Source organism: Apis mellifera, linkage group LG1 (genome assembly GCF_003254395.2).
Source record: "Apis mellifera strain DH4 linkage group LG1, Amel_HAv3.1, whole genome shotgun sequence".
Classification (NCBI taxonomy): Eukaryota; Metazoa; Arthropoda; class Insecta; order Hymenoptera; family Apidae; genus Apis; species Apis mellifera.
In genome coordinates, this window is record NC_037638.1 from 25,694,011 (window position 1) to 25,719,638 (window position 25,628).

The following is a 25,628-nucleotide window of genomic DNA, read 5'->3' on the forward strand; positions in this document are numbered from 1 at the left end:
GAGGTGGAGGAACGAAAGTTTATATCGGTCCATCTCGTTCATTAAATCTCCACGAAACGACGCGAGAACAACACGCGTAATGACGGTTCCGTAACGTTACGTACAGCCGAGGTTACAAATTGCCCGCCTCGTACCCCGTTCAACTGTAACAAACGCGGCCGCGCGACAAAACTTAAAATTATTGCCCGCCCCGTTTTCCACCGGCAAAATTTCCACCGCGCAATACCGCCTCGAATTTATCGCTCTCGATCCTCAAGCTTTTATTTAACCTTCGAATCGAATCGTTCTGCGGATCCCCGAAACGCGAATTGAATCAAAAAAAAAATATGTTTCGATTCTCTCGCTAGAAGAATCCATTTTGAATTCGTATTAATCCCTCGGTGGATAATCATCGTTTCATCTCAAATTTCATCTTATTTCATTCCACGCGAAGATTTTTGCCGGCCCGTTTCGAAAAGGAATTTTACGATGCTTGAGTTATCGCTTTCTCCCAACGATTGATGGAAATTTAATGTGTATCGAGCATGGAAAGGGAGATTGCTATTTTCTCGAAGAGAATTGAAAACGAATCGGGCGAAAATTTTCAAGGGAATTGTACACCGCACTTGTAACAACTTTAGTTATCCGCGAAACGATCTGAATACGGAATGCTAACGACGAGTTTTGATCGCCGTTCTGAAAACGCCCCGCCACGTACGATAACCATCGACTAAATTATGTCGCTATACGTTCAATCAACATATATCACTGTTCCATTCAACGTGCGCTACCTTCATTTATTTTTTACATCGCTATTCTCATCGCACCGTTATCGCGATCTGCCAGGTTTCACCGCATCTTTAATCGCCGACACGACCGCTAATAAAATGGTTAATAACCTATTTGCTCGAAAAGTATCGAGATAATCTCGATTCCCTTATTAATTTATTAATCCCCCTCTACTTTCAAATCTCTGCGTTGAAACTTATTATCCTCAAAGCACTACTTTCCCTTTATTCTCTTTTCAAATTAGAATAAGACTTCGTCGTAAAAGCGCTCATTTCCTCTATTTATTTGATTAATTTAAATTCCTGCCCTTCGTTTGAATGTCGTTCGCAGCACGCGCTCGTCATCCTAGCAGTTTACAATCGACACAAGTTGAATAGTCGAGAATCGAGAATGATAGAGCGAGGTGGAGAAGTAAATCTGTGCGATTTAAATGGGAAAGGTAAAAAATACGTACTTTTTTCTACACTCTTCCGGATTCATAGATGTCGGATCCTCGAGTTGATTAAACCGAGGAGAAGGATAAAAGTGAATTAAATGAGCTCGCATACTAAGAGCATCGAGTAATCTAAGGGAACGAGGTGCAACTACGTTTAAGGGCCGTGAACAAACTTCATATGGCTTGTAACTTTAGTTACAAGGTAATGGCATCATGATTCTGAACTGTTTAAGCAACTTTTGCTCTTCTGCGAGCTTCGCTTGTTTGCAGATCACTACACGAGAACTCGTTTAACTTTTTCTTTCTTTTTTTTTCTTCTTCTTCTTTTTTCTTTTTTTTTTTTCCCCTCTCCTTCTATCGTCCCTCGCCTTCTATCTATAGAGATAGAACGTAGAGCTTAATTAACTTTAAAGCTTCGAAAACTTTGTTAAAGCAACAACAAGATTTGTTACTTTAATTTCGTAGCATAAACGGAGATATTGAAAAAGTTTCCGGATTATTTAACGCAACTTATACATCAAACCGTGATTCATCTCATTTTAACTTTAAACAATAATCGAATGAAAATTGGAAATTTAATATAATCCGTTTAAAGGAGTCATTTCGACCAGCTTTGATCGTTGAAAAAAGATAATTTTTCACACGCTCTATCGATTAATTTCTCCAAACCCAATTTAATCACCATAAGCTTCCTTCAACTTCTCTCATAAACTCAGCAACTCAAATTTAAATTAAAAAAAGATTAACATCTTCTCATCACTTAAACAAATATTTCATTCCCAAAAAGAAAAAGAAAAAAGAACAAGAACTTTCTTAATAATCAACGAAAATTAAACGTTATTCTCCATGCAAGAGGCGCGAAACAACATTGGAGATTAAACGCGAATCTTGGCAGCGTTGTTCGCGGCAAAGCAGCCAGGCTCGCGCCTCCAAAACGGTCTGTTTCCAGCCTGCCACAAACTGTACATTCCGACGCACATTAGGCCTACCTATACACGTCCATTGATGGGCCACGGTTTAATAATGTAGCCGCAATCGGGCCGCGTGTCACCCGGCCCGCCACCTGTCAACTTCGATCACGACCGTCATCGATCACGACCAAGCACTATAGCCACGGCTGCCCACTCTTACGAGCCCCACGAGATTCGAAAGGGGGTCCCCCCCTCGTTCCAGGAATTAATTTTCGAGGGGGGAGGAGGATTGGCGCGAGGATTTGCGGCCGCTAAAGCGGATTTCGAGGGGTTTCTCGAGGGGTCCCGTCAATTTTTCCATTTTATTTATGGGAGAGATAATTTTGTGGATGAAATATTTTGCTCGCGTTGCGTTGATTAAGCAGAGAGGGAAATGTTCGTTTAAAATACGCCGTCCTCTTGGAAATTATAGATTTATTTTTCCACAAATTTTTATTCTTCTCTGTATACGATATATTTTCTACTATTATATTATCCTTTATCATTAGATTATATAATTAAAACTTTAAGAATTGATTTTTGAAGTGATATTCCATATTCAATAAAGAAAATATTACTCGATAACAATTTGTTGATTGAATTGTTAGTGATAATATTAGCGCGCGAAGAAAATCTCAATTATTGAAAGAAAAGTGAGAAGAGCTGTTGGATTGAAACAAACTTCTCCACGCAATTTCCTTTTTTTTTTTTAAATCATAACAGAATGAAGAGCGAAGAAGATTCAAGATATGGATGGCTAGGGAATTACTAGATTAAAACAAACGATATAAAATCTACTCCCAATATTCCCGTAAGCCGATTGAACTCATCGTTCCAGATTCTCCGATCGATTACCCGTTCAAACACGGACGTCCAAATTTTTCGCCGCAATCGCGAAACTGGTCCAACTTAGGAGGAGCTGTATTCATGATGGGACAACTTATGCCGTGCACGAAACACTGGAATATAGGCCGTTTCCGGAGCCATGGGATAAGAATATTCGAGGGGAGGAAAAAAGTTGAAGTGGCGCCAATTCTTCGTTCGAATTTTACGCTTCTATTCGGATTTTGTTGAGAAGTCAATCAATGTAAATTCTATTCTCTGGGAAAACGAGTTAGGAATCTTATTTATTTACTTGATATTTCGATCGATGAATCCCTCTTCGGGGATAATATTTTATAAGGAAGAATCGAGGAATATTAATTTAGGATAATTTCATTAGACACTTTGTTCTTGAAATTATTTCAATTGAACGTATAAAATTTCTGCGAATCTCTACATGTATTTATTTGAAGGATGCCGTTTCTACGACGTGGAGGACCGTGATATTATTATCCCGACACACTTTTACGAGTTCTCATCACGGTTTACGTTGAAAATTCGAGAGAATAACGGCTCGCCCTTGCGGTACAAAGTCATCGTTGCAAAGGGGGTGTGATTCGATTAAACCATATTATCATTTTCCCTCTGTTCCCCGGACTAACGACGTATTATTACGTTTTCAAAGACCTGGGTAATTTCGCGGAGCGGAATTACACGGAGAGCTCGTTACACGACTCAAAATAATCGAATCTCGTCGAAAAATTTTGTTCAATTTTTAACCAACAGCAACAATTTCGAAAAATCGATGGATTAATTTTACGCGACGTAGAATATTTAAAAAAAAAAATATATCTGCAAATCACAGATTTGCCATCCAACATCATCCCTTTTATCGTCGATGCAATTATTTATATAACGAAAATATTTTAACAAATCGGTATCATCTTTTTTCATCTTTTCTTTTCTTTCCTTCGTGACAAAGCGTTTCGAGCTTTCCTCGTAATTAAAAATAAACAGGCGAGGGAGGGCCGGCCGTGTTTTTTTCGTAAAGATTAGATGCCGCGTATACACGAGGAAGCCGGATGTCGCGAACCCTTTTAACCGTTTTCAAGCATCCTTTGACTACTTCCCCGTGGTTTAATCTGCCGTACGAACATCTTTCGAGTATTTCGCGAGCAAATTAAATTTTCCGTATTCGCCGTCCCTTCTCTATGGCCCGCCTCTCAACCAGAGCTTTCGTCCTAAGATTAATTTTTCAAATTGAAAGCTTCCCACGGCACGAGGGGAAATTGCGTAACAGGGGAGGAGGGGAGGAAGGTCGGAAAATTCTCCAGATTAATGCCACCGGCCCCGAACACCGTTTCCAATGCCAAACTCTAATTACAATTTTCCATTTGGCAAGCGATATTATCCTTTTGTCGTCGCTCCTCCTTGTTCCTCTCGTGGGATTATTTTTAAAAAAACGATATTTTATCGATTTTTTTTTTCTTTTTTTGATCGATTTCCAAAATGATTACAATTGATCGTAATCCATTGTCTCGTTCGAATTTAAAACGGTATTTAAACGATCGATTTTTTTTTTTTTATATAATTGATAGTTTCCAAGGATAGTAACGATTTCGTTGAAACCCATTGTGGAATTTTTTTAAAACGGTGTAATAATTAGAATTTTTTTGATTGGATCGATTTGTTAAAGATAGTCACGATTTATCGTGATCCGTTGTTTTCCATGGAATTTTAACACGGTGTAATAATAATATTTTAGCATCGATTTTTTCAAAAATAATCCACACATTTTTAAAATGATGTATCAATTATTTTCCAAGAATCGATCGTTTTATCATATCACGTGTATGGAATTAAAGTGTTTGTCGTTTGAAATTGTTTCATGAATGGAGAATAAGACGATCGATTAATAATTTTCCGCGCCTCGAAACTGTGCAACTTGGATTTAATTGCTCCGTAATTTGACGGAAGCTCGGTAAGTATATACTTACTCGGGACGTTAATTGATTAACCCGAGGCTGATCGTCCCACTCCTTTCTAAACGAATGTCAATTTAACTTTCTAAAATAATTTCTTCCATCAATTCGCTCCGTTTCAAGCACGTCGTACTTCTTTCGCAACGACCACTATCCCAATTGACGATACAATCGTTTTTATATATACTTTCGAGGAAAAATGTATATTTATGTTTACTTATCGACGTTTATCGATGCATTATTGAAAAATATCAAAAACGTCCATTCGAAAATCTATTCAAATTATCAACAGCAATAGTTAATTAGAGAAAAATACAATCACCGGTCGAATAATATTCGTCCCAATTCTGAATTCTCTAAAATCATCTACGTAAAATATTATTTCCATTATTTCGATCCAATTAACGATGAGATCAAGCCGATTCCCAATTTAAATTTTCCTCACCCTCGCATCTTCATTTTCGATCGATAAAATAATCCCGTGTTATCATCGATATCCCTCCCTTCTCGAGGGCACCGGCACGTAGAATGAATGGAAAATATTAATTCCATTCGATGGAAGAAATTCGACGGGAGAGGGTTTAACCGCAATCAAGTGGCGTAGAATCAATCGAACGAAACGGCGCTCACGTAGCGGCACGCCATTGGGCCGAGTCCCATCGAAAATGTCCGCCCGACAATCGGAACAACCATCTCAATGTTACGAGCGATTTTATCGCGAATTACGATACCGTTCCTTCCATTCCTGCCTTTCGCTATCTCGTCTAATTGCAACGTCACCCCCGCCAGCAATATCCTGGATGGCCCTTAACGCCCCTCCCACCTACAATCCCTCCCCCCTCTAACCAACGAATCATCCTCCTTCCTCTTCCATCGATTCGATCCCGATGATTCGGCGAGAGGATCGATCCTTTCCTATTATGTTTGCGTTTCTTCCTTTCTTTCTTTCTTCCTTCCTTTCTTCCTTTCTTCCTTCCTTTCTTTCTTTCTTGGCAACGATGACCGAGCGAAAAAAAGAAAAATATCGATTCTCCGAAAGTTTTCCACGCTAAGAGTAAATCCGCTCCGCTTTAAAGTTTTTTTTCCCGCCGTTCAATTTTCCCGGTGGCGGCGAGGGAAAGTTGAAAATTTTATAAGGGAAGAATTCTTGGCAGATCGGATTTCGTCCCAGGACGCGCGGCTCGCTCGTCGCGCCCTCTTCAATGGGCTCGCTCGGGGAGAGGTTAATGCACAAGGCCGTAAAGGGACGGAGAAATTTTAATCGAGAAGGAGGTTTGATAATGGACGTATGACGCAATCTTGAAGAGATTGTCGAGAGAAACGTTTGGAAAGTGTGAGGCGTCGGAATAAATTAGTTTGAATTATGCGTTGCGTATTTTTATGTTACTTATTCACGCGTGTATTTATGCTCGTGAGGAAATTAAGGAAGGATCGATTTTAGATTCGTGTCAAGGCGAGCGAGGGGATTATTCAAATTAGATTTCAAAGGATCTTTGAACCTTTCGCCAAGCTAATTTACATTTGTGATCGAATTTTACGTTGCAAATTGAAATTATTCTTTTCTTTTGTTGTTGTTATTTAAGCAAGCGTATTACCCTCGCAAGAAAACGCGTAAATGGAAGGAACGTTATATTTTAGCAAGATGTAACGGGACACGGTAATATTTCACCCGAGTCCACACTTTGCTATTTCGAGATTTCCGTAGACGTGGATAAGGAAGACGGCAATATCTGGAGAGGCGGTCGCCCGTTCCACGTGCCTCGACACCCATACATCACCGTGCAAGTCATCTCTGTTAGGGCGAGCGATCGCGCAATTTGTATGCATGCAGTTTGCGCATCTATTAACGCGAAGCCTGGAACAACAAACATCGCGGGCCATCGGCTAAGCGTTTGCAACCAAGTTTCCCCCTCGCGCGAAAAGATATCGCGTCTCATCAATCTTGTTTATGCAACGCCGACGAGTCTTCCTAACTTGCAAATTGTTTCGCTTCCGGGTAAATAGAAATACGTTTCTTATTTTCCTTAAATTGCGAAACGAAACGAAAGATAAAATCCAATCCCTTCGTCAGTAATCCATCGATCGCTGTTCCCACATGGATGTATCTTCTTTGATTTCGAACGTTTCTACGTTTCTTAAATTTATAATTTCATTTCAGAAAAATCTTTAATTCGCAATAATTAAATCCATCAATATTTCCACATACGCAAGCTTCTTCAAACAAAACCAAATATCTTCATTTTCCACTCCACGCATCAATTATTAGAGATTTTAAAAAAAGTGACCAATTTCGATTTTATAATCAGCTTTTCACCTAAAAGTTTACAATTATTATCGAAGCAATTCGACTATTAAATATTCTCCACACTTTGTCCCCTTATAATTAATCGAAACGACTCTTCTTCTCGAGTTTAAAGCGTAGCGACGAAGCAAACGTTGACAAAGATGACGAAGGAATGGACGTGACCGAGCAAAGAGCGCGTCAGATCACACAAACGATAAACGTGGACAACGGAAGAGCGAAGAGGCAAAACTGGACTGTCCTCTGATCCGCATTTACATAGGGTTCCACGTATAGAATCCTTCTTCTCTTCTCTTGGAAGGAGAGGCTCGCGACAATGCCGCCTTAAGCCTTCGAAGGAGACGGTTTCGAAAGAAGGGTGGAGGCCCTGTCAAGGGGGGGGTTGTATTGTATCGCGTGGGCTCAAACAGCGGAATCCTTCTTTTCACGGGACGGTATATAGGTCAGGCGCAGCGTTAATCGATTTTCCAGGCCTGGAACAATGCCTCGACGATATTCGTGTCCGGCCCCCGAATATCGATCCGACTTGGAAAATTCCACTCGACTGGAATAATTCCGTGGAACACGTAGGAGAGGATTTTCAATCTTCGTCCCGATTCGACGAATTTTGGGAAATGAGTCGGGTTGTACAGCGAGTACAGTGTTGCGCATCTTGCGAGGAAATTCTATCGAAAAAGAGTGGTGTTTAAAAATACGTTTGAATGGGAAGTAAACTTTCAAATAAACTTTCGTCACGCGAAGTTATCCAATAACACGAAACTTGATCCATGCATTATCCTTTATACAATGTCTCGCGTATAAAATATATATTTTTTAAATTGAATTTGGGTAGTCGCGAAATACGAAAAGTATCGCGTTGCCTTTCTCTTCGCAAAACGATGATACGTCTAGCATTTCTAGACATCGAAGTGAAATAATTCTAAAAAAAGAGAAAAATGGTTAAAAAGAAGAGAATTTTTATCTCAATTAATTTCTTCTCGGATGAATAAACGTGGAACAAGCGCGAAGTTGTTGGCGCGTGTTGCGAAGGAAAGCAGTGACCGAAAGAGGCGCTACGCTGAGAGATTACGACACTGCTAATTAATGATATCATCAGTTGATATCGCGACGAGCGGCGTCTTTCCACTATGTTCACTGTTAAACGCGAATAGGCGGCACTCTTTGAAATCCATGAAATACTAATCAAGCCCATTTACGAAATGAAATTTCGCATGAACGCAGCTTCGCCTTAATAAATAGCCCGTGAAAGGGAAATTCTTAGCGCGGAGAGTTAAGTCGTGGGGCACTTTGACAGGGTCGGCCGACCGAGGAGACGGATTAACGAGGCTGAATGTCGCCTCGACTTTTCGATCTTCTTCTTCTCATCAGATTTTTAGAATTACTTTAGAATTATTCTCGTATAGAAAAAAAAATTGAATGATCTTGAGAAAGACTCGATCCAATATCGCCAATTTTATTAGTATTAAAAAAAAGAAAAGAATAAAAATATTATGAAAAATAATCTCGGAATTAAAAGTATAAAAATGAAAGGTAGGAAAGAAATTTTCGAAAGAAAAATACTCTTTTCCATTCCCGTATTTCCATTTACGTAATACCCCCGGCTGGGTTATAAGTTGATTGCAGAAGAAAATGATATTTTCCTTTCAAGCATGGGGGAGAGTATCATTCTTTAACCTCAAATGATCGGTACCCGGGGACACATTTCTCCGATATAAGCTTCGCGATATCCGCATAAGAATTGTATTTATATCTCTTATACTCGAATTAGCAAAAAACACGCCTTTCTTCCTTTCGCTTTGAATAACAAACGCGATTCGTTAAACGAACAACAATAATAAAAAAAATCGTAATAAAATTATGTGAAACCGAAAAAATTTATCCAATGATCTTATTAAAAAAAATCATCTTAAAAATCAGTTTAAAAACACGCTTCTTTCTTTCGCTTTGAATAACAAACGCGATTCGTTAGACGAATAACAACAATTCATATTGTTGTTTTAGCGTGTTTTTAAGATGATTTTTTTTAATAAGATCATTGGATAAATTTTCGGTTTCATGTAATTTCATTCGCGATAAAAATTGTCGTGAATTGAAAATTTATCCAATGATTTTATAATAAAAAATCATCTTAAAAACACGCTTCTTTTTCGCTTCTTTTTTTAAATAACAAACGCGATTCATTAAGAAAACAGAAACAATATGAAATCGTGATAGAATTACGTGAAACCGAAAATTTATCCAATGATCTTATATTAAAAAAAATTATTTTAAAAATCATTTTAAAAACACGCTCCTTTTTTTTGCTTTGAATAACAAACGCGATTCGTTAAGCGAACAAGACAAGAATATGAAATCTTAATAAAATTACGTGAAACCGAAAATTTATCCAATGATTTTTATTAAAAAAATCATCTTAAAAACACGCTTTTCTTTCGCTTTGAATAACAAACGCGATTCGTTAAGCGAACAAGACAAGAATATGAAATCTTAATAAAATTACGTGAAACCGAAAATTTATCCAATGATCTTATTAAAAAAAATCGTCTTAAAAACACGCTTTTCTTTCGCTTTAAATAACAAACGCGATTCGTTACGCGAATATCAATACGAATTCGCGATAGAATTACGTGAAAGCGAAAATTTATCCGGTTATAAAAGATGGTTTGTAATTAAAAGATCGTAAAAAATGTGGGGCGCTACTCGCGGATGGAAAGTCGGAATGGCGGCCCGGTTCGATCGGTCGAACTTTAAAATTAATTTTCATCGGTTGCCCGTATCGATTCCCGAGGAATCCCCGTGGTAACGAGGAGGAGGGCGGGTTTTTCACGAGAGGGAAATGTTCTCGAGAGTCGAAAGCTCATCGCATGTCAGACACAGAGAATAAAGGGAGCAGGAAATAGAGAGAGCGAGATATAGATTAAAACGCGGCCGAGTCAAAACGCGGCCCCGGCAGTCATCCCTTTTGTGAGACCGCGATACCCGTTGAAAACCTCTCCTAAAAGAAACTTTCAGCTTTATCATAATTGCATCTCGTGACCGGATCTCCTTCGAACTCGCTCCTCCTCGGCCGATCAAATTCTCCATTTTTCTCCAACTTTTTCCCCGATCACGATCGATACGCTTCTTCTCGATAAAGCTCCTTTAAACGCTTTAAAAAGTTTAAAAATGTACGCAGTACATCTTCTATTATAGCACGGATTGATTCGTTTCTGTCAATGATACGTGCATATATATATACGTGTTAAGTGATGACACACTTACAATTGCGAAAATATATCGATGTGCCACGTTTAGATATTACTGAATTGAAGCATTGTCAAGTATGATAACCCATATATTAATAGCGCAGCTACTTGCTATTTTTCGCGAGTGTAAATTATTTAAAAATAGGAATAAATGGCTAAGATATCCTTAACATTTTCAAAAAAAAAAAAATATCGATGCCATTTTTCGACACGTTTGAAGTTGCTATAGAAGCACGTGATAATCCACATATTACATATTTAACTTAATATCATACTTTCTATATTATAAATTCATTACTATTATTACTGATTAATGTAAATTATCTAAAACTAGGAATAAATAGCTAAGATCCTTTTTTCTCCAAAAAAAAAAAAAAAATATTGATGCTATTCTTCGACACGTTTACTCTTACCATAGAACTACGTGATAATCCATTAATATTAATAGTGAACATTACTATTACTAGTGATTAACATAAATTATCTAAAACTAGGAATACATATCCTCATTTTCAATAATTTCAGAGATTCACAAAAGAGTAACTGTATAATTTTATCTCTCAGCGTCCAAAACATGTATCAAACTATGATTTTACTATTTTCAACAATGGCCAGTAGCAGAGACTTCCTCGTCTCCACAGATAACTCCTTTCGCTTTATTGGTTGCCAATGGAAAGGCAATTCATTTCATTACCTGCGTGGATGTTAATTCATAGCTCGAACATGCAGAAACAATTCAAATAATCGTTCCTTTCCTCAATCGAAAAGGGAGAAAGGGAAAATCGCGCTAGTCTAAGAATAAACTCTAAGAAATTTCTCCGGAAGAAGACCATCATCCATCGAGATTGATCGATGGATCGTTTTTTTGCCAGTCGATTCTATTCAAGTCGATAAAGTTATACGTGTGAAACGAGCATGGGACTAATACAGTTCTCACGGTTAATTTATACCCGCGAAAAATGGGATGGGAAGCGAGCAAGATTGGTCGATCGGAAACACGGATTGGCTAATGCGACCGCGGGCCCATCGATCATCGATACGTTTTCGTTTAACGGTTTCGATTGGCCGATTGTAAACGAAACGGTTTTTTTGACCATCGATCCGGAAACTAATCGTTGGAGACTCGATAGTTTTATCATCGAGCCATTGACCATTGTGTTTGACGGTTAATTTGTTGCTGTTAAGAGTTTATGATCGAGTTATTGGGGATTATTTGTTCCGTTCGAAATTAGCCTAATCAATTTGAGATTAGATCCTCGAAATTTTGAATTAAAAAATTAAGTAATCTCTTAGGAGCGATCGAAAGAATATATTTGAAGTAATTTTTATGTTGTAGAATCGTCGAAGAAAAATTTTTCGTTCAAATTGGACCAAGTTTCTAAAATGCTAGGATACTTAATACAAAGGTAACAACTTTACGAATAAAATAATCTTTAAACGATCGAATTGAATGATTGAAGCCACAAATATTGAAAATTAATTATGAATTATTATATATATATATATTATTCTTCGAGTATTTATATATATTCTATTTTAAAAATCGTTCGTTCTCGTGAAAAATGATCGAATAAAAAATTATAAATATCGAATACTATAGACTGTAAATCCAAAATCCTGTCCAATTGTTTCCCAAAACGTGTAATAATTTCGAATGCGCGTTCCATCTTTGACAAATACTTTGAGCAAACCGATTGCTAAAAATCAAAAGAAGCGTCGAGGGAGAGAATTTCGGTGTTTGTCGAGAATTGTTGGAATTTTATCACGAATGCGATGGGGGAAAAGACGAAGAAATGCAACAAGGACGGGACGAAGGAATAAGCAAATCGAATAACGTGGACAAAAAAAAAAGAAAGGCTCGAAACGGTATAAGGCGTGCAAAGGTTCGACGCTTCTATCTTCGTGCTGCTTCTTCTAAGAAGAAGAAGAAGAAAAAGAGGAGAAGGAGAAAAGAAAAGAGAGAAAGAAGAGAGAAAAAGGGAGGAGAAAGAAAAGGGGAAAAGAGGAAAAATACGAAACACTGTGCAGGGAAAAGCTGAAATATGCATGAAGGGATAAAATACAAAAGGTAACGTTTTCGACGTCGCGCCTCGAAAACCCTTTGCGCATTTGCGAACCGCTTTGAAAAATTGTTTCCCATCTTTGATATATACAAGCTGGAAAAATTTTTGCTACTGGTAAGGAATTGTGAATATATATTGTGAGCATTTTACGGATATCGATTAAAAAAAAATTAAACCGGACGATAAATATTCGATATCAAAATTATTAATTCTCTGCAATTTTTCTATTATTTCGAATTACGTCCAATAAGTAAAATCGTCGATAGAAGAAAGAGTTCGATATTAAAAAATGTCGTTATTAATTTTTCAGATTTCTCTTACAATTTCCATATTATTTTAACGAGTAACAAGAAAAAAATCGTACGATAAATTTTGAAAAAAATTTAGTAAAATGTGTCATTGTTAATTATTAAGAATCTCTTCCACAATTTTTATATTTTTATATTTCACGAGTTGGTCGAGCAACGACAAGTAAGGAAAAACCTGGTCGAAACGTTGCGATCGTGCAATAAATTTCACGAGTGGACGAGGACAGCGATGCTGAACAAGCAAGGATAATGGGCCGACTTAGAAATGCTACTTTCCAAACGGTTAGCAGTGATATACAAGGACGACGTTGGTAATCGAACCGATGCTTATAACACCGAGGGCCAACCTAACTATAAATTCGATCGACTTAACGTGACAACGGTGCCCACCACCAACTTCCTTACAGCGCCTTTCTTGCGCCGCCATTTTCCCCACACACGGCCGCGCACACAAGTTCCGGCAAACTTGCGAGATTCCAACCGCGTAATTTCGCGAAACCGATATCATCGATACTGTCAACATCGATCCAATCATCGACCGTTAAACTTTCCATCCTTCGCGATAAATCTTCTAAATTCTAAAAGTTTGGGACAAAGGAATTCATAAAGCGTTTTATAGCGTTTTTTTATTTTTTTTTTTTTTATTTCGACCGTGAGATGCAATTCGAGAAGAATGAGTCGAACGTTGGAATATTTTAAAGAGGATAGAAACGCATGGAAAAATTGAATATCGTTAACCTCGTTAACGTTCGTCGAGAGGAAATGAAAAGCGATCAAGTTTGTTTGAAATTCACACCCCCTCCCCCCATCATCGTGACCCCGCCACCACCCTTCTTCCCTTTTCCCTTCATTCTCTCCTTAATCTCGTTCAGCGCCGCTCCTCCTCGAGCGGAGAAGAAACGAAGCTGACAAGCGTTCAACGGCAAACAGATTGTGAAAATTATTCGTGAAAACTTTTCATATTCTGGTATCCATCTGGCCGAGCAATTGATATCTCAACTTCTCGTTATATCGTGGCATCTTCGTTATTAATGATCGATCGAGTGAATTATCAAGCCCGATCATCGTCATTGGCTTACGTATAATACGTAATAAAAATATTCTAATGTTTTGCTAATAATAGAGAATGAGGAGAGCGAAAAAATCTTTTTCAGAAATGGAGAAAAAGAAAAGAGAATTATTTCCGAAAGAATGAGAATAAAAAGTTGCTTGATTAAGAAAAACAATTTTTTTTTACCATGTATCAGAGATTCTATATGTATAATAATTTTTCTATAAAACAATCGAAACCTTTAACGAGCGAGATATAAATAACATCTTTGGAGAATCATCGTATCATTGGTTAATAAATGATCACAGATTATCTAAGAAATGGATATGCATAATTAACGTCGCATTCGCTGTCCGGAAGTCTTCGACACGTAGGAATCGGAGGCACTTCGCAAACACATTTCACGCAAAGAGAATCATAATTGCTTCCTTTATCCAATTCGTCGCCTATGTGCATCGTCATATTACCGAATTTGCACACTTTGTCCTCTGCAAAACATCGCAATAAGATCAATGATTATTTTATTTTGTTGAAAGCGTGTATCGATCGATCGATAAACGAATTTTAAGTCGAATGAAATTATCGATATGTTGTAAAAAATTTTTGAATTTGAAATATAAATATAGGAATACGTTACCTTCCTCGGAAATAGATTTAGTGTGATCGTGATTATGAATAACAACGTCATCCGAGTTTTCTGCGAAAACAGGTTCATTTTGTAATATAAATATGTTTCAGATTTCGTTACTTCCCGTTGAAAGGAAGATTTCAATAGGAGATATATATTTCTGTTATGAACTCACGACATCTCGAAACATAGCTGCAGTCCGTTCGTGGATTTTGATCATCGTAAAACACGGGGGCGCAGTTCCTTCGTATAGATCCATGGTTTGTGAACAACGGAGAGCAGTGAGGATGTTTTATTTTCTTACAGAAGGGCTCGATATTTTCGCCTAAACGTACAATTTTTATTTTTTAAATTTTTCGACTCGTTCACCTCCTTTTCTTTAGTTGAAATTGAAGAAATTTTAATAATATTTTATAATTTGATATAACCTATTTTCTTTTTTCTTTTTCCCTAGAAATGCAACTTATCTTTCCAGGAGAATTTAATATTTTTCTTTGTACCTGCGTATCCAGGCATGCAGTAACAATCCAAACTCGGGTCAGATTTAGGGCTAAAGTATTCTCCATCCAGAAAAACTTTCCCATCGACCTCGCAAGTCGCCCTTTTTTCTCCTTCCTTCACTATAATAATCATTTAAATTTAACCGAGTCTTCTCGATTTAATCTCAATTCATCGGATGCTTTTTACTCACGACAAGTCGGTTCCGTGTTCGGGCAACAACTATCATGGGTGGATCTGTGGAAACAATTTTCTCCCCCCGAAATGAAAGCGCAATCGAAACCCGCGCACACAAAGTTGGCCCTGTTGAAATAATAAAACAGTGTGTCGTAATATCTCGACGTTTGCCACCCAAGTTTAACAACGAACAAATTAATTTTCTAAATTTATTTCGATAAAATTAAAAAAAATCGATGGAGTTTAAAATAATAATACGAGAAAGAATGAACTTTCTATAACAAATAGGTTTAACTTTGAATTTCAAAATTAATTCCACAGAAACCGCGTTCTAATGTTTCAACGATTCACGTTTCTTATTCTTCCAAAAACGTTAAAAGTAATTTTAACAATTTATGACGAATTTTTAAAACACTACTTTTAAGAAAAATACGCAATTCGTCACGCGTTTAAAACGTACAAAAAAATATATTATTTCAAACTGCACGACACCGATTAAGATCACTTAAACACGTTCGATTCTCTTTGGTTTCGTCGAGGAAAATGCACTCACTCATCGTTGAAGAGCATACACTTGCAGGCAACGTCACATGGATTCGCGTGCTCGGACCTCAGCGTCTCTCCGTCGCTATACTCGTGCCCGTTCACGTAGCATTTATCTCGTGACAGATTGTCCAGGTGAGTGCAGTTGTACGATTCCGCGCAGCAATCGTTCGGATTCTTGTACACAGGAGTACAACCGAGCGCGTCGTAATATTTCAATACGCCGCCACACTTCGTCTTATCGCAGATCTCTTTTCAGAAAACATCATCAAAGTCGGTGAATCGACGATCGAATTTTGAAAAAGTGAAATTTAAAAAAAATGTATCGATTTGAAATGAAATTGATTAGAAAAAAAAATATTAAATATAAAAATTGCTTGCAGCCTATTGGATAAGTATCCAAATAATCGAAGATCTCTTTACATTTAAATTTGTAAAAATATTTAGGATAAAAATAAATAATTATCTTTTCTCCGTCAAAAATTTTACACAAAATTTCAACACTTCTCCTTCAAATTTATCGAAACGAAAAATATCGCGTAAATGAGTTTACAAAATCGAAAACGAGCCATCGACCAACTTATCGATTCCTCACCTCGCCCCGTCACGTGAATGGCGAACAAGGCCAGCAGAAGGACGCATTTTTGAAGGAACGAGCGTGTCTCGGCGTGACAGGTGGCCATCGTCTCTGTAAGGTGAACTGTGCACGAGTATCATCGTGCCACGATCGTCTCTCGTCTTTTATACTTTCGACCCTGAACGAATACCGGGAACAATCGAAACTCGTGGAAGTGGGGGGATTTCCTAGGTTAGTTGTTATTGTTGACGCAGAGACAGGAAGAGGAGACGAGAAGTGATGACGTCTAGAGAATAAATTAATAGCATTGTTATGTGTTATTTATTTACGTAAAATAACTGATTTTTTTTTTCTTTTCTTTTTTTTTTTCATTAGCTTTAGATATTTCATTGACGCTTTCCTTTTTCAAGCTTCCTCCTTTCTTCGCTTCGTTTCACTAGAAACCATTTAGAAATATCATGTTTCGAACAAAATATTTTTCCATCTTAAACGATACTGATAAGCACGTAAAAATTATACGATTACAAATTATTTTGCTCGCTGATAATTAATAAACGGTTTTTCCGGCATTATTTTCAAACAATCTTCCGTCCGTTCGATTATATAATAATATTGAAACGATAAATTTGCTTACCTCGTTATCTTCTTCCAACTTTTCCACCGTTTCCACTTTATTTACCGTCGAACGGAACTTGCCCATCGCGCCGATATGGAGGAAGAGAGACTTGGGGTTAAGTCGTATAAGAGTGAAAAGTTGAAAATAATTCGTGTTAATACTCGGCAGAGTTGTTATTAAAGAGTTCCTTAAGCAATTTCCGATAATATGCCTCCCCTCCCTCCCGAACGAAAGTTCGCGACCCAACGAGAGAGTAAAAAAATCAACTTTAATTATTCTCCTCTTCCTTCTCATTTGAATCGCGGTTGTCGCTCGCATTCGATCAATTTTGGAGTTTAGATCGACCATCCTTTGAAACAATTCTTTTGATTCTGACGCGTTATCATCCGCCATGATTATTATCGCGGCGAGATTGAAGGAAATGAAACGATGATATATTTAAAAAAAAGAAAAAAATCTCGTGTACTTTGTGCTAACAATAACAATTATAATCTATTAACGGGTGTAATTACGATTCATCCTGGCAATTATTATTTCTGCTCTTCTGTTTTCGAAAAAGAAAAAAGGAACAATTTTATTTAAGAAACGCCATTAAAGTTACTTGCCAAAGGAACGCTTTGTATTCCTCGTGGATCAAATAAAAAATTACATATTCGTTTCGAGATTAGTTCGTTAGAGATTCAGTTCAAGGAAGACTGCATTATTTGATACTTTTATTCTCGGAAAAGATTTCCATCTTCTTACGATTTAATTTCTGATAATAATAAAAAAAAATTATTAATTGTCTGAAACGATGTATTTACAATCCATCATTTTGTTAATTTCAGATAACGTGTATATAATTTTAATATCGATTTAATCGCGTTACGAATCGTAATTATATCGATGCATCTTCAAGCATTTACGACTTCAAAATAACTATATAATTCCATTCTATTCTATTTATAAATTAAAATCTTCTTTTTTTTATCAAAATTATTTATCTTTTCATTTGATGGGGAGTATTCGTGTTAAGATAGGAAGTTATTAAATTCTTCTCAATTTCGAGGAATCGTTGATCATGCACATAATGGTTAAATTGAAAATCATTAAATTGACGAATAATAATTAAGATGATTTAATGATTTCTTTCCAACACATTCGCAACACAAGAGAAAAGAACGTAAGAAAGAGCAGAAAATTTTTAGAAAATGGTCATTCGTCAATGATGGTAAGAATAATTTTATAAATGCCCCGATTAATCAACCATTCCATTCGAATTATCCTCTTCTATCCGAATCGCATCTATTCTCCCTTTATTGGTAATAAATTTCGCCATATTTCAATGGAAAATAGCAAGGTCTTTGACAAAAACAAATATCCTCCCGTAAGCCCCCTTCTTCCTATAAATGGAACTTGCCAAGGATTCGACGAATAATTTCATTATTCTGATCAATAGTTCAATCTTCGTATCTATCCCGATTTATCGACATCACATCGTGCGAATGACAAGGATGTGCCGGGGGACATTTTTGGCAAATATAAATGTAATTCTCGTGAAGAGTCACGGGGTCACAGGTATCGAGGAAAATCTTGTCCTATAGAGTATGAATAGAAAGCTGGGGATGAAAAAGAAACCTTCAAAGAATCCTTCCTTTTGTCCGATTGAAAAGAGAAACGAGACTGATAACTGCCAACTTTCTTTGACGTACGATTTCGATGTATCCTTGTCGTGGAACACACGCTGTGAAATTAGAACTTATTCCCTTCCTTCTTTTCCCCATTTTCTTATCATATATTTATTACATCGTGAATTTTCAACAATCGATATATCGAGAATCTGCAATTTTTCAAATTCGATCCGAGTTTTGCAAAATTAAGTTTTGATCCAATATTATTCGACAACGATTGATTCACAAAAGGACTTAAACGACGTACGAATCGAAATCTTTTATATTTTTTTATTTTATATATACACACACGTGTATCACGTGTATTTTCGACGTGATTGATATTTTACGAGATAATTTGCATGCGAGAGACAATTTACATTCGTTTGTGCAATCTACGTGTTGAAAGTTGTGCGAATTTGTTAAAGTTATTGCCTCGCATGAATAACACGATGCGGGTAGCTTTTTCGATGACGAGGACAAAGCCCGTAGTCGTAATCTTTTAAATTCGCGTATTTCATCGGAGTTGGTGAAAGTTTGATACGTGTAATTGTCTCATGCTGGCCTCGATTCTTGTAATTTCCCTCGTTTCATTTATTTATCATCTTATACGTATAATTTTTACGAGGCTGAGAATCATAAAGTTAATGGAAACGATTCTCGTTCGTACAATATTTTTCATTCTACTCGTTCGATTATAAAAAAAAATATATCAAATATATTCGTTAACGAGACGTGCATCAAGAACATCTTTCAAATATATAAATCAACCGATCCAATAATTTAAATTGTATTTCAAAGAAGATTAATAGCCGAGAGAATAGAAAATCAATTTCTCGCCCGAACAAGAATCCAATTATTCCTTCTCTAAGAATCTAATTTTACTTGATAAATTCAATCTTCATCTCGCAATTTCAAAGAGGAGGAATAAAATTACTAATTAGAGAAGTAAAACACCCGAAGGATTGGAAGGTTCTAAAAATTCCTCCAAATTGTCGTCGATAAAAAGAAAATAGAAAAAAATTCCAACCCCTTAACCTCCTCCATTCGAGCTCGTCGAATTTTTCCAGCTTTCGCGATAAGCATCGTCACTCGCGAACGATCCCCCAACTTGAATCTTGAGAAGCGAGAACTTCTCTCCGTGTATATAATAAAAACGCTCGTCGAGATTCGAAACGACGTCTCGTTGATATCGATAATATTATCTAACATCGCGATAACTTTGAAAATATAAAGGATAAAACACGCTGATGACAATTTCGAAAGAGAGAAGATCTTTAATCAGAAAATATATCATTATATCGTTCGTGTAAAGTATTAGGTCTACCGGAAAGTTCTATTTATTTATTGCATGTTAGGCTCTATATTTTTATCGCTTAATGTATACATACAGACGTAGCAAATAAACTATAATAAAGTTGATTCACATTAGTCTTAAATGTGAAACGATAGTATGGCGACTGATAAAGTTCATTCACTGTATTTTATACAAATTTCAACAAGGAAGAAATGCTACAGAAGCATGTAGAAATTTATTGAAAGTGGTGAAGGTACAGTTTCTGATAGGACATGCACAAGATGGTACGAAAAATTTGAAACAGGTGATTTCCTTTCTGATAAGCCACGTTCTGGCCGACCATCTTTGATCGACGACGATGTTGTTAAGGCAATGTTGGAGCAAGATCCTTTTCCGACAACATCGGAGATCGCGGAAAGGCTTAATTCAGCTCAACGAACCATTTCTGATCATATTCGGAAGATAGGATTAGTGTGGAAGTATTCAAGATGGGTGCCACGTGAATTAAGTTGGAAAAATTTGTCGATCGAGTTGTCATATGCGCATCTCTGCTTGCTCGGAACAAAATCGAGCCCTTTTTGAACCGGATGATAACTGAGGATGAAAAGTGGATTATACACAATGACATTGTAAGGAAAAGGGCATATTGCAAACCCGGAAAACCTAGCCCTTCCACCTCTAAACCAAATTTGACTCCGAATAAGAGAATGTTGCGTATATGGCGGGACATTCGAGGACCAATACATTACGAACTTTTAAAACCGAACGAAAAGCTCAATTCGGAGAAGTATTGTCAGCAACTGGATAATTTAAAGACAGCGGTCGAAAAAAAGAGGCCGGCAATGTTGAATAGGAAGGACATGATACTGCACCACGATAACGCCAGACCACACGCTGCTTTAGGGACTCGTCAAAAAATTGCAGAAGTAGGCTGGGAAATTCTGTCGCACCCGCCATATTCCCCGGACATAGCACCCTCTGATTATCACTTGTTTTTATCCTTACAAAATTTTCTGACGGGCAAAAAATTCAAAAATGAAGAAGATGTCGAACGAGCACTGGTTCAATTTTTCGCGTCAAAAGATGAAACATTTTTCAAAAATGGGATATACAAATTGCCCTCACGCTGGCAACAGATCATTAATAATAATGGCAATTATATTATTCGATAAAGTTAATTGGCGGTAAGAAAAAATTTGTATTTTGTTTTATTCCAAAAACAGAACTTTCCGGTAGACCTAATAATTCGTATCGAAATAACGTATTCGAAATCTCGAGTTTCCTTCGGTTTACCGAAAGGATAAGATCGTTTATGTTCGACCAAAATACTCGAGCAAGATTTAGGTCGTGTGTGGCGTTGATAATAGTCCCGGGATCATTATTTCGTGGGCGAGTACACGTGTGCCCGAATACACACGTCGTACGGTTAATCACGAGAAAATGGAGTCCGAGGACACGGTGGAACGAAAGCGTGTTGGAATTTCCGAGAAACCTTGTCTCGTTATCCATCCTTCTGGATCGATAATAATTAAATCTACGTCAAAAATTGTTCGTTAGAGAATTAAGTTAAAATACACGATAATCGGAGAATACAGATATGTCTGTTAATATTTTAATTCTAGGGAAAACTTGTTGACGGTGTGATAATTAAGTCTGTGGTAGGAAATATGAAAATTCGGTAGATTACAGTTACGAGTTAAGTTAATCGCGAGAAGATGAACTCTGAAGTCAAAGGTGCATTTAACGTGATTCTAAAAGAGAGAGGGAGACTTGTTGATGCATATTAAAATTTGATATTAATTAGTTTTTCGTTAAAATTAAGCCAAGTTATCATACGTGTTCCCGGTGAACGCATAATTCTACTAATTTCGTTTCTCGTTTCACCTAGGACGGAGAAATTTTAGAAGCAACTTTAAGTAAACCCACACACCGTGCTACACCGTGTGTATCTATATAATTTACATATATTCTGCATATATTACTCGACGCAACCACATATTTATCGTATTTCAAAACTACCTTCCTACGACTAAACTGAAACAACGTATGCATAATTCACACGTCAGCCGATCTGGAAGAACAATGGCGCAACGTCGAAAACATATCTTACACGTTTTATAACTATGGTGGAAATTTAAATTTACATTTTACTCTCAACGTTTGGGATTTATTAATAATTTCGTCTCGAAGATCCTCGCCTCGATCGAGCAAACCAACACTTATCGTGCGAGAAATGGAGACGAAAATGTGAGAAAATTCGGCGAACCGAAAATGAAAACGAGAGCCGGGCATATTTTTCCACGTAACAAGAACACAGCCATTACGCAAGCTCTGTCGTCATGGTGACAGCCAGGATATTACCGCCGCGTGAAACGTCTCTATGATGTCCCATTGTGCTGTCCAAATAGCTGCTAAATCCGGCTGTCTCCGCGGCGACGTCCCTCCTCGCAAGCGGATTTCGTTCACGCGCGACACGAAATTTCGCTTCGTCGCGCTCCTTTCCACGATTATATACTTTTAATCTCGGCTCGCCTCCCCATTTTTATCCCCGCCTCGTTTTCCAAACGGAAGCGACGAACTTGTTGATTATTCCTTCTCCTTTCCTTTTCTCTTCTCTTTTTTTTTTTTTTTGTTTTCGCAAGAGGATACCTGTTATCGCGATTATACAGGCGAACGTGAATAAGAGCGCAGCTCTCGATCGGGGAAAATAATCACGCGATCCACTTTCGGCCGTTTATCGTGTCTCCGCTATCCACGAAAGATGGGACACACGAAAAGTCGATATGTCGTTGAACATCGCGCAGGCGTTCTTAAGGGAAACGCATCCCTTTTGTATTTTTGCCCCAATTTTCCTCCCTCCAACGGTCTATCCTCATCGATTCTATCCACGAGAAACATTTCGATTAATTTCGTTTAATTGGACACGTCTTCCTTATCCTTTTTCCTACGAGGTATAACGAAATATACAAGGATAAATTTAAAAAAATTTTATTTGGCACGGAAATATCCCTTCGATCGATCGATCGTTTTACGAGAAGAATAATTGGCCCGTGCGTTACCACCCAGTGTCAACCACAGGGGAAATTCCAAGACAATTGGGGTAGTTCACCGTAGGGTTGGAGGATATCGAGGGGATAAGCGAACGTTTGAACAACGGCCATCGTAAACAGACGTTGGAAGGGATATCGTATACCATATTCCACCGCTTTAATTAACCAACAAAAAGATAGAGAGAGAGAGAGAAGCGATTTCCACAAAGAGGGATCATAACTTTTTCGCTCGAGAACGTTTTAATTGTTTAAATTGACGATGAAAAATGAGCAAATACTGGAATTCCATTGCGCGATAACAGATCGAAACAGGATCCCATCTGAATTCCAGCACGCGTTCTGCAAATCACCGCAATTTCCGGTTTCCTTTCGGGAATAAAAGTCCAACTGGCCGCGTTACCTTCTCGTTTACGCGTCACAACATTCCACGCATTTTCGATCCTCGATTTACGTGGCGAGAAATTAAGACGTCTCTTGTAAAGGAGTGGAGGCAGCTGGTTGAAAAAAAAAGAAAAAGGATGAGGAAAGGGCAGAGATGGCAGTAAAGGGCCACGCTTAACGGGCCATTACGTAGACTATAAAAAAGATTAAAGTTAAACCGCCATTATGCAAAATTGCATTATGCTCGTTGCCCTCCCTCCTGTTTCGTCATTGTGCCAATGTATGATGATATAGGTTCAAAAGTTTGTTATTATTATTATTATTTTCTTATTTAAATTACATTTTAATACGCCATTTGTTCGATCATCGGTGATATAATACAATGGTTTAGGAAGAAGTTTATTTATAACTTCACGTGACATATATTTTGCGTGTAGGTTGATTTTTCTTTTTTAGAGAATCGCGTGCCTTGTCTGTGACAAAGGATTTCCTCACTTGTTGCCTTGATCTTGGGTCTTATTATTTTTAGTTTTACGAGTGTGTCAACCGCAAGAAGGGTGTCACGGTGTGTTACGATCGATAAGGTAAAACAAGGACATAAAAATGAAGAAGAACAATAAGGATTTATTTAGGAAAAACTTGCCTTTTGAAATAATTACGCTTGTTCCCCCGTTTCGATATCTCTTCCTGCATCTTGCATAACAATTCAAGTAATATCTTCCTCCAACGAGCACAAGCGTATTATCTTAATTCCAACGAAATTTAATATTCGAAAAAGAAAAAAAAGAATTAATCTTGGAATAAATTTTAAAAGATTTATCGCGAAAAATCGCGATATCCGATTTATTTAGCGATACAGATGTATTAAATCTTCGATTGAAATTGTTTTAGCGGTTTCACTAAAACGGGAAAATGGGTCACGAAGTTGGAAACTTTCTCATAAGGATAAAGTTCACTTGTAAGTTCTCTCAAACATCCCAAGTTGTTATAATTGCATCCCCCGGTACGATATTTTGTAAGAATTTCGAGAAAAACCTTTTTCCTCTTTCTTTCTTTTTACAAAATTCTATTTTTCATTGATATTTAAATTATCACGATCCCATCCAAAATATCGAAAATTTTGAAACGATCTCGTAATTATTATTACAAAATCTTTAATTTGACACGAAAAATAATAATTCTTATTCATACACGTAATTTCGTAGATATGCGCTTCGGATGTAACGCAGAAAGATGCACGGATATAGAAAGGAATGCGTAACGGTTGAGGGAAGAGCGCGGCGATTCAAGTTGGAAACATATTTCACGAGCAGCGTCGTTAACGTTTATTTTTCATAAACCTCGTCGGAGACGAGGCCAACGTGGCGGTATTCATGGTTGGAAAAAACCGCGAGCAACGCCCCTCTTTCCTTCCTATTAGCCGCGAAAATAAATACGCACAATTTACCTCGTCTGTGATAAAAACGCGCGCGGATGCTGAAGATGTTTAAGAAACGGTCGACTCCTATATCCGGTTGCAACAAATTTCAACCGATATAAAAAGACGACGAGAATCGTTTGAATAATCGGGTCGATCTGTGGAAACGACGTTAAAGGTAAGCGCTCGTTAAAGTGTTTAATCCGTGAGGGATTGCGATATCGCATGACGAACTCGCAAAATAAACTCGAGATCTTATTATTTACGAGATCGACGAAAAAAAAAGAAAAACGTTTATCATATAACGTTATATTTAACCGGTCGATGAATGTTTCCCTCATTTTTCAAGTTGAAGACTCATTAACGTCTTATATTTCACGTTAACCACGTTTGATAAAAGAGTGATACATTTCCAAATTGATCGATTTTAATATTTCTTTGCAAGATGAAACGGAATGACCCGATATTTTCGGCATCCACGGTGAAAGACGAATCCGAAGCATCCGGAGCAACGATCTAAATTTCAACCAGACGTTTCAAATACCTGGATTTCAAATACCACGATAAAGTTCGTACTTTCGAAGGTTTCGCGAAAATCTGATCGCGAGTGAAAATCTAAAAGTAACGCGAAACGGATAAACTTTGGAAGGAAAGGAGAAATTCGATAAATTCGTTTCTTTATTCGTTAGAAATGATCGATATCGATCGTTGGACTCGAGGAATAATTCGAGATCGAAAGCTCGGCCGATCGAGAGAGAAAGATAAATCGTGAACAAAAGGGACGGAGGGAGGGAAACGAAGCATACTACCTCCCTTCTACTCGGCAGACGAATCTTGATTAATGGTGCAAGTTTCCACCGTCTCTGCT

The 25,628-nt window shown here is 37.4% G+C and overlaps 2 protein-coding genes across 2 annotated transcripts in view; both read right to left on the minus strand.

Annotated features, from left to right (window-relative positions):
• LOC102655243 overlaps positions 1-25,628 on the minus strand; it is a 186,229-nt gene that overhangs the window by 54,603 nt on the left and 105,998 nt on the right. The window lies entirely within an intron of this gene.
• On the minus strand, positions 14,084-16,529 carry LOC724993. The gene is made up of 7 exons (XM_006571667.3): positions 16,369-16,529; positions 15,784-16,024; positions 15,247-15,356; positions 15,056-15,175; positions 14,731-14,880; positions 14,565-14,624; positions 14,084-14,415 (listed from the first exon to the last, which is right to left on the minus strand). Exons 1-7 carry the CDS (start codon positions 16,454-16,456, stop codon positions 14,237-14,239), a joined length of 948 nt encoding a protein of 315 aa, XP_006571730.2. The 5' UTR covers positions 16,457-16,529; the 3' UTR covers positions 14,084-14,236.

What these genes read in the sequence shown, in the direction of transcription:
- LOC724993 (XM_006571667.3), bottom strand. Translation starts at nt 16,456, where the DNA reads ATGGCCACCTGTCACGCCGAGACACGCTCGTTCCTTCAAAAATGCGTC. An exon ending in GAACACGGAACCGACTTGTC is followed by an intron (nt 15,176 to 15,246) that starts GTGAGTAAAAAG and finishes TGATTATTATAG; the next exon opens with TGAAGGAAGGAGAAAAAAGG. An exon ending in CAGCTATGTTTCGAGATGTC is followed by an intron (nt 14,625 to 14,730) that starts GTGAGTTCATAA and finishes CTGTTTTCGCAG; the next exon opens with AAAACTCGGATGACGTTGTT.